Source organism: Mus caroli, unplaced genomic scaffold, assembly GCF_978045245.1.
Source record: "Mus caroli unplaced genomic scaffold, Mus_caroli_1 scaffold_2, whole genome shotgun sequence".
Classification (NCBI taxonomy): domain Eukaryota; kingdom Metazoa; phylum Chordata; class Mammalia; order Rodentia; family Muridae; genus Mus; species Mus caroli.
Window position 1 is genome coordinate 40,414,082 of NW_028227257.1, and position 16,509 is coordinate 40,430,590.

General features: G+C 39.9%; 1 protein-coding gene and 1 pseudogene across 1 annotated transcript in view; both read right to left on the reverse strand.

The window, feature by feature from the left end:
• Positions 1-16,509, reverse strand: part of Sptlc3 (serine palmitoyltransferase long chain base subunit 3) — a 137,109-nt gene that overhangs the window by 46,605 nt on the left and 73,995 nt on the right. The window contains exon 7 of the mRNA XM_021156536.3: positions 6,633-6,738. Coding sequence (XP_021012195.1) covers positions 6,633-6,738 — 106 coding nt within the window. The remainder of the gene's footprint in view (positions 1-6,632; positions 6,739-16,509) is intronic.
• Positions 561-659, reverse strand: LOC147005799 (U6 spliceosomal RNA; annotated as a pseudogene).

Sequence of the window (16,509 nt, forward strand, 5' to 3'; positions counted from 1 at the left end):
TTTCTCCATATTTCTTCAGAGTGATAGAACAGAAGTTTATCAGGCCTTAAAATCGCCTGATAGTTTTATGGCACAGGTCTCTGGGTTCCTCCTACAGAGATTCCAGAGGTGCATGGCGGTGGGAGGGGAGGGTGATCGTTTATGGAAACATCCAGGATGAGCTCACACTAGTATCTGGGAACAACATTTTGGGAACAACATTTATCACTACTAACCTATCCTTCGCTTTAGACCTATTTTATTATTTATTTTAGTTTTCGAAGTTTTAGATTTCAGGTTTTTTTTTTAAACTTAAATTGACAGAATTTCTTGTAATAACAGCTTTAGATTTGTAGAATAACTGGATGAAAGATAAAGAGGATTCTTGTATCCTCAGTCTTACCAAGTTTCTCCTGACATTAATGTCACCTATGAGTGTGGGGGCACCTTTTCTTTTCTTTTCTTTTTTTTTTGTTTTTTGTTTTTTTTTACAATTTGATGAGCTAATATTGATACATTAACTAAGCCCCACAGTTTAACGTTTACTTTTTGTGTTGTACACTCTATGTGGTTTTTTAAAAAAGGATATGAGTGGCTTCACAGATTGGCATGTCATTCTTGCCCAGGGTCATGCTAATCTCTGTCACCTCAATTTTAATGTGTGTACCGATCAAGAGTGCCTAGGTGTTTTTATTTCCCATGATATTGCAAATTGTAATATGTTTCTAGTCCTTAGAAAAGGGTAATATAAAGCCAATTACTAAGTAAAATTAAATTTTATATTTGCATGGCACTTCTGGATCTCCATGTGTTTTAAAAGAACATTGGCTCTACTTGGCCTTCAGAGCGCTGTCAGCTGTCTACATCGCTCAGTTCAGATTGTACAAACAGGCTGGTTCTATGAAAACAGACTTGTATGTTTATGACACAATGCAGCTTGTCAAACAGTTCAAGAAACCCTTCAATTTAGTTCAAGGCTAATCATTTGAAGAGCATTGAACTTCTCCCTCGTCTCCTGTTACATATTAGATTGTATATAATCCATTAAAAATAAGTTTAAGTGTTAGGTTGATTCAGTCAAAACAATCCATTGAGTCTCACAGCTACCCTGACCAAAGGAGCTGAGTTTAACCATTGATGGATACAGCACGTGGGTACTTCACAAGGTCATTTTGAATGGCCAAGGTCTGCTTTTAATGGAAGACCAAATGGTCGTCTTCTCTATGTGTGTCTATGAGTTACTTCCGGCACTACTTTAAATTCCTTATTAAAGATGGTCTCCACTGAGGGGTGGTAATATGGCTAAGTGACTACCTTGGGCTTAGATTATAGCCACAGCTCTTTCTCAGTGGGAATTTGGGCAGCCTATATGCTGTCTTCTATTATCCTAGGCTTCAATCTTATGGGTTTTAAGCATGATGGTGATCCTCACAGCATCAATCATCATGCATGCCAACTGCCAGACCCTCCTAGGCCCTCAGTGAGCTTGGAAGGAGAGTTTCACTGAGGCCTGACCTGAGAAAATGGGAGCCCTTAACAATGTTCTATGCTGGGTCTTCTAAAATGAGGCTTGTGGGTGCCATTGCAAGGGTCAAACATGATAAATGGCGTCAGACCCTCAGAATCCTTATACTTTCTTCTTGTCTATAAAGTGCTGTAATTTGGTAACACAAACATGCTAGAAACCTGACATGACACAAGCAGCCATTCATTTTTTTCTGGAACTGAGTCTGGCAGGAGGCAAGGTTAACATTGAACAGTGTTTATAGACAGTCTCCACAGCTAATTAGCCATCTTTCAATCGGCTGCTTTAGCTGATGCAAGGAAACTGCCCACCTGGTTTGTATTTTGTCCTCCAAGATTAATGACTCTACAATACTGCTGATTTTTAGAGTTCATGCCAGGCACACATAAAGCCCTAAAGAGAACTCAGCTTCTACATAGCTATATTCATCCATACTTAGTTTTCATTTTCTTCAGTATTATTGATTTCCATTGAACGTTTTTCTAGAGTAGGATGATCAGTCTGAGTACAGGTAGAACATGGTAATCTGTCATAGCACCACTAGCTTCTGTCAAAACAATCAAGACCAAAAGCAATAAAGAAAAACAGATAGCACATTGTCATTTTTCCTGGATAGAAGGTTTTGCTTTTCTTTTGATTTTAATAGAAGAAAAAGAAATAAAATACAGCTATAAATAAAGATAATGACATCAGTTAATTTGAGGCTCTGCCTAGGGACCTGAATTATTCATTAACCCTCAAGTCAGTGAATTACTTCTTATATATTTATTGAAATGTTCCTCTCATCACCCTCCCCTCCACATGGAAAGCAAAAATGAAACCATAGTTCAGACACCTTGTATGGTGGGAAGCCTCCATGTCAGGCTCAGGGTTTAAGCTGAGAGAAAGGAGAAGAGAAACAAGGGAGATAGAGACAGAGAGGTTGAGAAGAAGAAAGAGAAGGGGGGATTCAGAGAAAAGGAAAGGGAAGGGGAGAGGAGAGAGACTGAGATAGAGAGACAACAAGGAGACAGAGGGAAAGGGGTTTTAGATAAATTCATCTTATTTTTTTGTCTTTACATGTTGAAATCATAGAGAACTGGGCTGACATTATTCTTAAATGTTCATATTTGGAGGGAGAAGGCCTCTTAGTCTATTCTGGTAATTCACCAGTTACTTGTATGTGGCTATCTGCCTACCTTGAGCTTAGATTATAGCTCCAGCACTTTCTAAATGGGAAGGCCTGGCTAATTCTTTTGATTTTGAAAATGTAGAGTCCAACTATGCCATCAGCATGTTTTTGAATCATTTTGAGATTTTTTTTACCCATTATGAATTGAAAAGGAATTTATTTTCCTCAGATACTACAAAAATGATATAGTTAAAACTCAAATGTTAGAGTTAAAAGGATTTTTAGAGTTAAAACAACAAAGTTGGGAAAGTAAGAGGACTTTTAGTTGGGTATGAGACAGCCATCTTGACCAGGTGTGAGGAAGAAGGACAGGACTCAGAGAAAAACAATGAGGCTAGTCTTGGCAGGCTTTGTCCAGTCAGTCCCAGTAACAGGAAGTTCCCGTGTTCCAATAACCTCAGCTTTATGAATACATAGGCTTCTAAACATACTCTTGCATCTAGCATACTTAATAGTAATAGACTGAATTATAGGTAAGAATGGCTTCTAAGAAAGTCTTCACTGTTCCTGGTAGGAGACCATTCAAAACTGCCTCTTGGGTGGTAGACCAAGACTTATGAGCCCAGATACTAGAGAAAGTCTTTTGTGACTACTTTTTAGTTCAGCTCTGTCTTGAGCCAACATGTATTTTCCTTTTGCTTTCTCACTGGCTACAATAAATCTTGATTATTTGCTTGTACTATTTGCATCCTGGTGTGAATTCTTCTTCTCTGGGAAGATCCTAGACTGTTGCTAGTGTTAGGATTAGAGGGATAGTCTCCAACCCACAGCAATGCATGTTTAACACAGTATTAATATTTGACATTTAAAGCATAAATTGAGGATTTATGGAACTTTGGACTTCAATTTTCAACCCCCCTAATTTACAGATGGAGAAATTGAAGCCTAGATAGGATTACTATAAGTCAGAGTGACTTTGCACTCTCTGTTTATGAATTAGATACTGACAGATAGGTTACCTGTTCTATCTACTATGAACCTTGCTCCACTAGGGCCATCTGGTTTGTAACCTCAACTCTGCTTCATTTTATTAGTCTGCCCCAGGACAATTTATTTTGGCCTCAGAGCCCTGTTTCATCTTTTAATGATCTCAGCAAGCTGTGTAATTTGTACACCTGAGATGTTTAGCAAGGAGTAGACGCATAGGCAGTAGTAGTCCTCCCTCTGGAGCCCGTCCTCTTCTGTCTGAAGAGCAAACAATTTTGCTACATAGACAGTTTATTGTTTTCCAACTTGAAGTCTCTATAACTAAAATCAAATAAGATTACGAAGATAGTTATTCTTTGTTGTGGGGGGGACTCTGCTTATATGATATGTTTATATGCTTATATGATATGTTTATATGATCAGAGACTGACTTGCATTATCTTTCTTAATAGCTGCATATATGTTCTATGGAGGGAACACACCAATAGGCACCAATACCAGGATTGGAATCCAGATCCTAGATATAGCCCCAAATCTGGACTCCCGCAAGCTTCCCATTGCTGCATACACAATCTGATCTTTCCATCAAAAGCGAAGGTGTAATTCATCTGTCCTGGAGTCAAGGTTAGTTCTGTCATGTGTTTGGGCAATAGGGCACAGCTTCAGTTTGGGGCCACTCTCTCAACAGTGCCAACTTCGGGGTTTTCTGTCTTGGAAGCCAGGGGCTGTGTTATGAGGGAACTCTGAATAGATGACTGAATACAAGCAGGTTCGTGTGAATAAGAGAAAGGCACCACAGTGCCCTCCTAAAGGACATGTGTGAATAAGGAAATGTTGGATATTCCATTTGTATTTGAACACTTGACTGACAGCAGCCTTGTGCAGGCTCAATGAATACCGTGTGCAGCAGACCTGACTCACAGGACAAAGGAAAATAAGAAATGATCCCCATAAATCTTTATTCTTTGGAGTGGTTTGTTACACAGCAGTACTTAACTGAGGGGTTGCCCTTGCTAAATTGTGGTTTAGTGCCTCATTGACTTGGGGCTAGGACTCCATACCTGCAATTTCTCTCCTCCTGATAGGATAACACAGAGCCAAGCCTAGCCCCTAATAAGTTCTGCTGCTGGAGTGGTTTCTGATGAGAATATTTGTCTTGAAGCGACTGATGGGCTTCTAATTTCAGCCATGACCTAAGCACTTAAAAGTGCTTAACTTTCCTTCAGTGGAAATACATTCTGTTTGTTTGAAGTGGTGTTCTTTTGACTCTGGTTAATGGAGATGGCCAGTCTGCCTTCTGTCAGCCAATTCATTCTACCATGGGTCCAAACCTGAATGACAGGTGTTTAGATAAGGGGTTCTTGAATCCCTCCCAAGCTGGCGGTTGCTACAAACCACACAGGGAGAATACTTTCCATGTAAGGTTATGACAGTACAGGCTCAGCATGAGATTATTCTCTAAAGTTTCAAGTTTTGGGCCACTGAGCCCATACTGATCCTAGAACAGAACTTACATAGCCCTGGCACTGTTGCTGTTTTGAACTACAGAATTCTTCTGAATGCTACATGCTTTGCAGAATCTTCAGGAGCATTCTCTGCCTCTCCCCACTAGATGTCAATAGTATTCTACTTCATGTGTGGCCAAATGCTCCCTGGTTGGGGATAGGAGCAAAAAGTCACTCCAGCTTTATAAATGCCACTGTTTTAGAGACTTCGTAAGCACCACACAGCCCCTGGGCTGATCTTAGGAAATAATTATGAGGGTGTGGAAAGCGATCTACTACGAACTGCTATCACTGCAACCCCACAGCAGTGCTCAGAATGTACAGAACTCTAATCTCTAAAGGTAAAAAAAAAACCACATGACTCCAGTTTTTATATTATCATCTATTTGGGAGAATTCACTCTCCTGCTCCCCAAAAGGGATAGGGGCACATTTATTTTGTTAGTCAGTATTGACTCATAACAGGGTTTAATTATGATAGAAATAATATCTTCATAAACTTATTAGTCTTTAGTTGAAGAGGCTTCAAGTTGGAAAACAATAAGTTGTTTATATAGCAAAGTTGTTTACTCTTCAGACAAGAGGATGGGCTGCAGAGGGAGGACCCACGATGCTGTTGCTGTTCTCATGTCTCTTTTGCAGACATACTCTCCGCTAGGGGTTACTCAACTCTTCACTTCCACTCTTTATAGTTCACTTCTCTATAAGCAGCTCATAAGGAATACAGCCTCATGTTTCTCTGCTGTAAGGATTGCTTGGGAATTGATTTTAAAAGGGTGCTCTGAGATAATATTTCCTTGGCTTACAGAATAGGGTGTAAACAGAAGTGCTTGGGTGCAATTTTCATTTGAGCCACAGTAATCGATTTAGGCAGAGAATGAAGCAAATTCAATCACAGCCAGCATTATAAAAGTGCTGTTCTGAATGACTTAGTGGGTATTTTGCCTGCTCAGCTTGAAGAAGGCAGGAAAATGATCTTGGGAATATCACCAAAGGTTGAGATCAACACGTCCCTGTCCTCACTCTGGAGGAGGTATTGTCTTGAGGTTAGTCCCCTGTATTGTGATGCCAGTCATTAACCTAATTGGTTAATGATTAGCGAAGGGCTTGAGTTCACTGTCCACATAAGGAATTTGGGTACACCCACCAACACATCTATGACAGACATGTCTTGGGACATTCCAATGTTGAATAGCCCAGGCACAATGTCTTAGAAATGCAGGGCACTGAAAAGCAACACAGATCAGCAATGAGGACATTTCCAAGGAAGGTTTCACCAGCATGTCAACCCCCATAGTATTCCAACAAATGCACAGAGCTGTAGATAAGTTGTTTACTCTTCAGACAAGAGGATGGGCTGCAGAGGGAGGACCTAGACCTGGCCCACTCCAACCGATAGATCTATATGACCTCCCTCCACGGTATCTATAAGCAACTCCTTTCTTTTGCCAGAAAGGTTATCTCTTCTCCTTTGGACAGCTTGCTGTGAGCCTCTGAATGCCACATGCCTTCACGTATTTACATACCTGTAGATGCCCTCTACCAAGATGAGAATCTTTTTCCAAGCTCTCCCTGTGCCAGGCTGGCCACGGATGATAGCTTCTCTCAGGAGTTTCTCTAGGTTTTCTGCATCTTTAAATAATGTGAAAAAGAGGAATTGAGTTACAAGAGGGCTTTCGGTTGCTTTGTTCCTTTTGTTTCTTGAGAGGGTGTCAGAATTATTTGCTTATTCATTTCTAGGCTCATACTCAGGCCTGGACTTTGAGGAGGTGAAGTTGGCATCAGAGAACTCCTGTGAGATATAGGGGTTCATTTTCTATTAAAACTTAACTCTGGTAGGGTGAATAGGCTCATCATTACAAACAGGCTGAATCAGTTTAAAGCTCTGGTCATTTCTCTCTGCTTGCCTGAGAGAACTTGGAAGCCCAGACTACAGAGAAGTATCCAGAGGAGCCGAACCTTGGTTGCTAGGCAGAAAATGAACTCTGAGAGATGCAATTGACAGGCACCCCTCAGTTGTTTAGACCTGAGTATGTTAGGAGTTTGCATAGGGAACCTGCATGGTGCTAGGGCTCTCATTCTTTATTTTGGGGGCTTGAACTTTGAATTGTAAGCTGTTTCAGCACTGTTCAGGTTGTTACATAATTGGCAGTCTTTTGTGAAATTTTTGAGAGCTCTGGACGCGTTACTAGTAGTTGACAATTGCTGAGCTCCATTTTTTTGGTGTCTGATACCTTCTAACTGTATTCTTTGCTGTAGGTCATTTTAATTCTCCAAGGACACCTGTGGAAAATGTCCTACATGGTTTTTCATATTGTGGGTCAGGCAACTGGGTCACAGGGGATTTAGTAAGGCAGTGTTTTTCAATATTCCTAGCCTGTGACCCTTTAATAAATTTCCTCATGCTGTAGTGATCCCCAAACCATAAAATTATTTTTGTTGCTTCTCCATAACTAATTTTGCTACTGTTATAAATCATAATGTAAATATCTGATATTCAACCCCTATGAAATAACCATTTAATCCCTCTAAAGGTGTTGCGACCCACAGGTTGAGAAGTGCTGGTCTAAGGCCTATGGTTGTAAACAGCAGAGTTGGACTTTGAATCTTTACTATGTTCCACATTTGTAACCACAACCTTTTGCTGCCTTTTCTGAGAGCCTTTGCACTACTTTCTCAAACTCCAAAATGATGCAGAGCAGGATGGAAGGTTAATGTCTGGTAGAGCATCTTTGTTCACTTTTAATGCAAAACAAACAAACAAACAAACAAACCCCAAAACCCTCAAACAAAAACCTAGCGAAAGCAGAGACATATCATTTATTTTCAGTAGGAGGAAGATGGCTGGGTGTGAGCTTAGTGGCCATCTAGAAAGATTTAGGAATCAACTCAGCTATTGGGTGTTTTATGGGTTACTTAAATTTACCTTTTAAAGCCAAAGTGAGTGAAAAATCAAAGAGACTAATGTGCATGTTTATTTAGACTGATATATTTGTACTCTAGTTTTGCTCAAGAAAATCCGCTGGCCCTTGGATAGACCCAAGGGAAGATGTCAGGTAGGGAAGCTATCTGAGCTCAGCCAGAATGCTGAATGACAATTAACTGCTGACTGGTGTGTGCTATTGAGATTTTAAACTTTTTTTTTGTTATAATTGTAAGCTAGTAAAGTATCAGAAAGTCTTTTCTGAACTAGTCTTTGAACACTCCCCGGAGACAGCTTCTTGTGGCCTCCAATACAGTGTCCTACTCTTAGCTGTCTGAACGGCATCCGCTTATCACCCAAACCTCACTTTAGACATGATACGTACCTAAGCAAGAGTCTCTCTCTCTCCCCCTTTCCTGTCATAAGTAACCTATTCCTCTTTGAAAAACTTATTATGTAACTTGTTATTACCGTTCTTATCTCTACGTCATGCAAGTACATCATGGCTTTGTATGCTATTGCATCAATTTTGTATGATTGACTCACACTTATTTTTTATGAAGATCGTGGACACGAGGAGGATTGGATCTATCTAGATAAGAGTGTCTAGAAAAGACAATGGCATTTTGTTTGGAGCTAAGGTTTTCTTAGCAAACTGCTTTTTGTTTTTGTTTCAAGAAGTCACTCACATCGTTCACCACTAGATGGCAGCCAAAGAGACAAAAACAAGCAAAAAAGGGCAGCTTTCCTGTTTCAAATTCTCAGGGCTCATAAATCCCCACAGGTATTGCTGCTTTGTTTTAGGCTGAATTTCTAGTAGCAAAGGAGGTAGCTCTTTGTTCTATAATCTACTGCAGGCTGTTGGCCTATGAATGAACAAAGAGATGATGAACAAGAATTATGTTTTAAAAAACACTGCCTTTTCTAATTTTTTTTTTTGTACAGAAATGAGACACAATGAGGGTGGCTTTAATGACATCCTAATAAAAGCTAGTCCAATTGAAATAAACTAGATGTCATTTTAACACAGTGACATAAAAGAATGCTCATTTTAATAGCTGTTTCTGTATAAAGGAGAATAATGGAACAGAAAACATTAAATGGGGTTGGGAGTGGTAAGGCAGTTGTAAAGAGGGAAGTACAGGGAGGGATAATTAACACTAATGAACTTCTGAAAACGTCATGAGGACCTGCTATGTGTAGGCATTCTAAAATATAAATATATACATAAAACATACATACAAAGAGTTTAAATGGAGTTCACTCTAATGGGGGAACAATGCCTTTACTAGACACCACAGATAACAAGTAGAAACTCCCGTGTCATTAATAGACGACTTCTAATAGAGTTGTTGGCAAGTGAGGTCCCATAGAACCCCAAATATTATAGGCTACTATCATTGTTTTGATTATGTTCTAGAAATTGATGGTAAGAGACTGTTACTGGAAACACGACATGTTTGAGTCCCCAAGCACGCTGGTTCTATCCTGGAAGCTTCATCTCTACTTTCATGGTGCTAAAAGGAGCTGTGTATGTGGCTGGAGAAGAAAAGTAATCATGAATTTTATCCAACTGTGAACTCTGAACTGCCAGCCTGATACAGCTCCTGGGCAATAGGGGTACTGATATGGGAGTAATCAACTACTTTATCATTGTACTTCAGGCCTGTTCTACAAAGTGGAACCCATTCCTAGAATAATTTTCAAAGCCCAAAGCCTATGGTTAGACAAGCTCTACGTCCTCAGCAGGAAGGTACTGCTATTCTTCTGCTAAGTGAACATAGTGCTAAACTAAGTCCTAGCAGTTATTGGATAGGTTAGTGCTTCTCCCAAGCTTCACCTGAGACACTTCTTTTTTTTGCAGTAGATGATGTTCAACACAGAGACAACTGGCCAATGTGCTGAAGATAAGAGAGTTTGGAATGCTCATCCCTAAATGAGACATCGTATCATACCCCTTCTTTCTACTTGCTCATTGGATCATTGTGGAAGATGGGGCAGAAAGATTGTAAGAGGAGGGGGTGGTGGGTGACTACAAGGAAATACTGTCTTCTAGATATAACAAGGCCGTGGCATATATGAATTCTAAGCTGCTGTGATACCATGCACAAGATGTATGAAAAATTTAGATAGACAAAATCTCGGAATGAAGGGGAGATGAGGACAGAATCGCATCCTTAGCTAAGGAGCTATTGAAAGTTGAGAGCTGCCAGGAAATGAAGAGTCACGTCTCTTTAATGGTGTATCTTTGAGTAGAGTCACTATTTTCCAACTAATGGCCACATAACTAAACGTAGATTGGCAGCATATGGTTGATAGGTTTTAAAAGGAGGATACAAAGTTGGGTGGGAATTGAATAGGGGTAGATATAGGGGAAGCAGGGAAAGGGGACCATGTGATAACAACTATAATGTATGACATGGTCAATGAAATAAAAGAGATGTTAAAAAAGAAAAAAAAAAGGAATGTTCTCAGATTAAACAATAAATCTGTAAACCCTGAATGATTGAATGGTGCCTTCTATGGAGAGGGGATTCTAGTGATGTGTGTGAAACCCTAGTTACTGCATTTCTTCAAAACGCTCCAGAGTCCTCAGAGAGGGTTGTTAGAAGGGCAAGACTCAGTAGGCCTCACCCCACCCTGAGTATTTTGGGAGGTTAATGGCTGTAGGGGGAGAGACATTTTCTTCAGTGGTGTAGCCACTGATTAACTGTTTATACCTCTGTAAAAAACCATGTTTCTGCAGCCAGATCTAATGAAATTTATTGATTAACAATAATGTAAAGGTAAACAGGGATTCATTAGGAGGAGGAGAAATCGCAAGAGTCGGGGTGGGGTGGGACAAGAGAAGATAATGGGAGCTGCGATATAATCAAGATAAATACATTATATACCTATATGAAAAGTTACAATTAAACCCATTATTATGTGTAAGTAACACATTCTATTTGCCAATCATTTAAAAATGTTCTAGAATCAGCGGAGAACAAACTGTCCCCTGGTTGGAACTGCCTCCCTGACTTAGGCTGCATTGCTGGAAAATCTATCTTATGGTATGTAGTGAGCCAACCTAGGAATAGGCTTTCACTGAATCTTCCTACACTACAAAACGCAAAGAGAGATCCTTAGTTCATAACAGGTAAAAGTGTCAAGGCTAAACTATGTATTCTAGCTGCTAATGCCATGGGGCTGCAATAGCCCTGTTATAGTATGAAAATTTCAAAAGATTCCACAGCTGTCTGGGTCTGGCAGTAGCTGATGATTAAGTCATATCAAGTGCTTTGGATACACAAATGTCCTAACTATATCCCTTCAGCTCATCTCTCTCTCTCTCTCTTTCTCTCTCTCTCTCTCTCTCTCTCTCTCTCTCTCTCTCTCTCTCTCTCTCTCTCCCTCCCTCTCTCTCTCCCTCTTTACAAACACAGAATATTCTTTGCCCTCCCCCAAAAGAACCTTTTTCTTTTTGTCTGCAGAACAATACTTGGTCTGAAAAAGTAGTAGCTTTAAATTTATTGCAAATAAATTGGTGCTTATATGTTATTTCCTGCCTCCCTCATTCCTCAGGTAATACTAATAGTCACAGTTTTTTATTGGGAATGAGGTCTTGGACACTGTGGTAACCTGCTTGATGGTCTCCTTTCCTGGCCTGCCTTTTACTTCTTATCTCTGCTCCTCGTTCAACTCCCATGCTTCTCTGGCTTACTTTCTAAACAAAAGAGGTTTACTTAAATACTTATCTTGCTGAGAGGACCCTGATATAGCTGTCTCTTGTGAGACTAGGCTGGGGCCTAGCAAACACAGAAGTGGATGCTCACAGTCAGCTATTGGATGGATCACAGGGCCCCCAATGGAGGAGCTAGAGAAAGTATCCAAGGAGCTAAAGAGATCTGCAACCCTATAGGTGGAACAACAATATGAACTAACCAATACTCCCCTGGGAACTTCTACATTTGAAAACACCTTCAGCAAAGTGGCTGGATACAATCACTGTCCCTACTATATACAAATGATAAACAGGATGAGAAAGAAATTAGAGAAACAATACCCTTCACAATAGATGAAAATAATAAAAAGTATCTTAGTGTATCTCTAATCAAGCAAGTGAAAGGCCTATATGACAAGATCTTCAAGTATTTTAAGGAAAGAAATAGAAGAATATATCAGAAGATGGAAATATTTCCCACAGTCATGGATAGGTTGGATTGACATAGTAAAAAATGGCCATCTTACCAAATGCTATCTACAGATTCAGTGTAATTCCTATCAAATTTTCAAAAGAATTCTTTATGGACCTTAAAAGAATGATACTCAATTTCATATGGAAAACAAAAAAAATTTGAGATAGTTAAACAATTCTATACAATAAAAGAAAATCTGGATGTATATCCATCCCTGATTTTAATCAATAATAATAAAAATATATGGTATATGGCATAGAAACAGGCATGTTGGTCAATGGAATTGAATTTAAAACCAAGAAGTAAAGCCACACACCTATGGACACTTGATTTTTGACAAAGAAGCCAAAATTATGGAATGGAAAAAAACCAAACCATCTTCAACAAATAGTGCTGGTCTAACTGGATGTATGCTTGTAGAAGGATTCAAATAGATTCATATTTATCACCCTGCACAAAACACAAGCCCAAGTGGATCAAAGGCATCAACATAAAACTGGATACATTAAATCTGCCAGAAGAGAAAGTGGGTAATAGCCTTGAATCCATTGACACAGGAGACAACTTCCAAAGTAGAGCACTAACAGCTCAGGCACTAAGATTAACAGTTAATAAATGGGACCTCATGAAACTGAAAGGCTTCTATTAAGGCCAAGGACACTATCAAAAAGGACATGGTAACCTACAGAATGGAAAAGATTTTTACCAACCCTGCATCCAGCAAAGGGTTGATATTCAAAATTTATAAATAACTCAAGAAACTAGACATCAACAAACCAAATAACATAATTGAAAATGGGGTACAGGACTGGATAGATGGCTCAGTGGTTAAGAGCACTGACTGCTCTTCCAGAGGTCCTGAATTCAATTCCCAGCAACCACAGGTGGCTCACACCCATCTGTAATGGGATCAGATGCCCTTTTCTGGTGTGTCTGAAGACAGCACAAGTATATTCATATACATAAAATAAATTAAAGAAGAATGTGATTTAAAAAATGGGGTGCAGATGTAAACAGATAATTCCCAACAGAGGAATATCTAATAGCTGAGAAGCACTGAAAGAAATATTCAGCATCCTTAGTCATCAGGGAAATGCAAATCAAAACAACTGTGAGATTTTTACCTTACACCTGTCAGAATGTCTAAGATCAGAAACTCAAGTGACAGTATATGTTGATGAGGATGTGGAACAAGGGGAACACTCCTCCATTGCTTGTGGGAGTGTAAACTTGTCTAACCACTTTGGAAATCAATTTGGCAGCTCTCAGAAAACTGGGAATAATTCTAACTGAGGACCGAGCTAAACCACTCCTAGGTATATATACAAAAGATGGTTCAACATAACAAAAGGACACTTGCTCGACTATGTTCATAGTAGCTTAATTTGTAATAGACAGAATCTGGAAACCTAGATGTTTCTCAACTGAAGAATGGATAAAGAAAATGTGGTGCACTTATACGATGGAATATTACTCAGCTATTAAAACTAATGACATCATGAAATTTGCAGGCAAATGGATTGAACTAGACAATATAATTTTGAGTGAGGTAACCCAGGCCCCGAAAGACAAACATGCTATGTACTCATGTATAAGTGGATATTAGCCATAAACTACATAAACTACAGGATAACAATGGTATGATTTACAGACCTAAAGAAGCTAAGTAATAAGAGGGCCCACATGGATGCTTAAATCTCAAGAGTAGGGGAAATAGAATAGATATCATGGTGAATGGATAGAGGGAACTGAGTAGGGGAAAGGTTGGGGCAATCAGCAGGTATTGAGTTGGGGGAAGTGGAGGGAGAGAGTACTGGAATCCATAGGGTCTGGCACATCTCTGGGAAGAGCTAGAAACCTAGGACAATGGAAACTCCGAGGAATCTATGAGGGTGATCCTAGCTCAGACTCCTAGCAATGCATGAAATGGAGCCTGAAATGGTCATTTCCTGTAACCAGGGAAGACTTTCAATGTATAGACTGGGACACTAGCACAGCTATAAAACTTTAGACCTACAACTTGTCCTGCTTACAAGAGATGCCAGAGTAACAATGGAGCAGAAATTGAGGGAAAGGTTAACCAATGACTGGCCCGTCTTGAAACCTATGCCATGAGAGAGTGCTCATCTCTGACACAGTTAATGGTATTTTCCAATACTTGCAGACAGGAACCTAGCACATCTTGTGGAATTTGGAGAGGAAAGACTGAAGGAGCCAGAGAGGTCAAGGACACCACAAGAAAACCTATAGAATCAACAAACCTGGGCCCATAGGGGCCCACAGAGACTGAACCATCATGGGAGCTTGCATGGGATGGACCTAGGCCCTCTGCACATCTGTAACATTTATGCATCTCAGTCTTTTTTTTTTTTTTTTTTTTTTTTAACTTCCTTTTGTATCTTTATTCTTTTTTTTTTTTTTTTTTTTTTTTAAATATTTTTATTACATATTTTCCTCAATTACATTTCCAATACTATCCCAAAAGTCCCCCATAGCGCCCCCCACTTCCCTACCCACCCATTCCCATTCTTTTGGCCCTGGCATTCCCCTATATTGGGGCATATAAAGTTTGCAAGTCCAATGGGCCTCTCTTTCCAGTGATGGCCGACTAGGCCATCTTTCAATACATATGCAGCTAGAGACAAGAGCTCCAGGGTTCTGGTTAGTACATCATGTTGTTCCAACAATAGGGTTGCAGATCCCTTTAGCTCCTTGGGTACTTTCTCTAGCTTCTCCATTGGGAGCCCTGTGATACATCCAATAGCTGACTGTGAACATCCACTCCTGTGTTTGCTAGGCCCCGGCATCGTCTCACAAGAGACAGCTATATTTGGGTCCTTTCAGCAAGATCTTACTAGTGTATGCAATGGTGCCAGCGTTTAGAAGCTGATTATGGGACGGATCCCTGGATACAGCAGTCTCTAAATGGTCCATCCTTTCATCACAGCTACGAACTTTGTCTCTGTAACTCCTTCCCTGGGTGTTTTGTTCCCAATTCTAAGAAGGTGCACAATGTCCACACTTTGGTCTTCATTCTTCTTGAGTTTCATGCGTTTAGCAAATTGTATCTTATATCTTGGGTATCCTAAGTTTTGGGCTAATATCCACTTATCAATGAATACATATTGTGTGAGATCTTTTGTGATTGTGTTACTTCACTCAAGATGATGCCCTCCAGGTCCATCCATTTGGCTAGGAATTTCATAAATTCATTCTTTTTAATAGCTGAGTAGTACTCCATTGTGTAAATGTACCATAATTTCTGTATCCATTCCTCTGTTGAGGGACATCTGGGTTCTTTCCAGCTTCTGGCTATTATAAATAGGGCTGCTATGAACATAGTGGAGCATGTGTCCTTTTTACCGGTTGGGACATCTTCTGGATATGTGCCCAGGAGAGGTATTGCTGGATCCTCCGGTAGTACTATGTCCAATTTTCTGAGGAACCGCCAGACTGATTTCCAGAGTGGTTGTACAAGCTTGCAATCCCACCAACAATGGAGGAGTGTTCCACTTTCTCCACATCCTCGCCAGCATCTGCTGTCACCTGAATTTTTGATCTTAGCCATTCTGACTGGTGTGAGGTGGAATCTCAGGGTTGTTTTGATTTGCATTTCCCTGATGATTAAGGATGTTGAACATTTTTTCAGGTGCTTCTCTGCCATTCGGTATTCCTCAGGTGAGAATTCTTTGTTCAGTTCTGAGCCCCATTTTTTAATGGGGTTATTTGACTTTCTGGAGTCCACCTTCTTGAGTTCTTTATATATATTGGATATTAGTCCCTTATCTGATTTAGGATAGGTGAAGATCCTTTCCCAATCTGTTGGTGGTTTTTTTGTCTTATTGATGGTGTCTTTAGCCTTGCAGAAGCTTTGTAGTTTCATGAGGTCCCACTTGTCAATTCTCGATCTTACAGCACAAGCCATCACTGTTCTATTCAGGAATTTTTCCCCTGTGCCCATATCTTCAAGGCTTTTCCCCACTTTCTCCTCTATAAGTTTCAGTGTCTCTGGTTTTATGTGAAGTTCCTTGATCCACTTAGACTTGACCTTAGTACAAGGAGATAGGAATGGATCGATTCGCATTCTTCTACATGTTAACAACCAGTTGTGCCAGCACCATTTGTTGAAAATGCTGTCTTTCTTCCACTGGATGTTTTTAGCTCCCTTGTCGAAGATCAAGTGACCATAGGTGTGTGGATTCATTTCTGGGTCTTCAATTCTATTCCATTGGTCTATTTGTCTGTCACTATACCAGTACCATGCAGTTTTTATCACAATTGCTCTGTAGTAGAGCTTTAGGT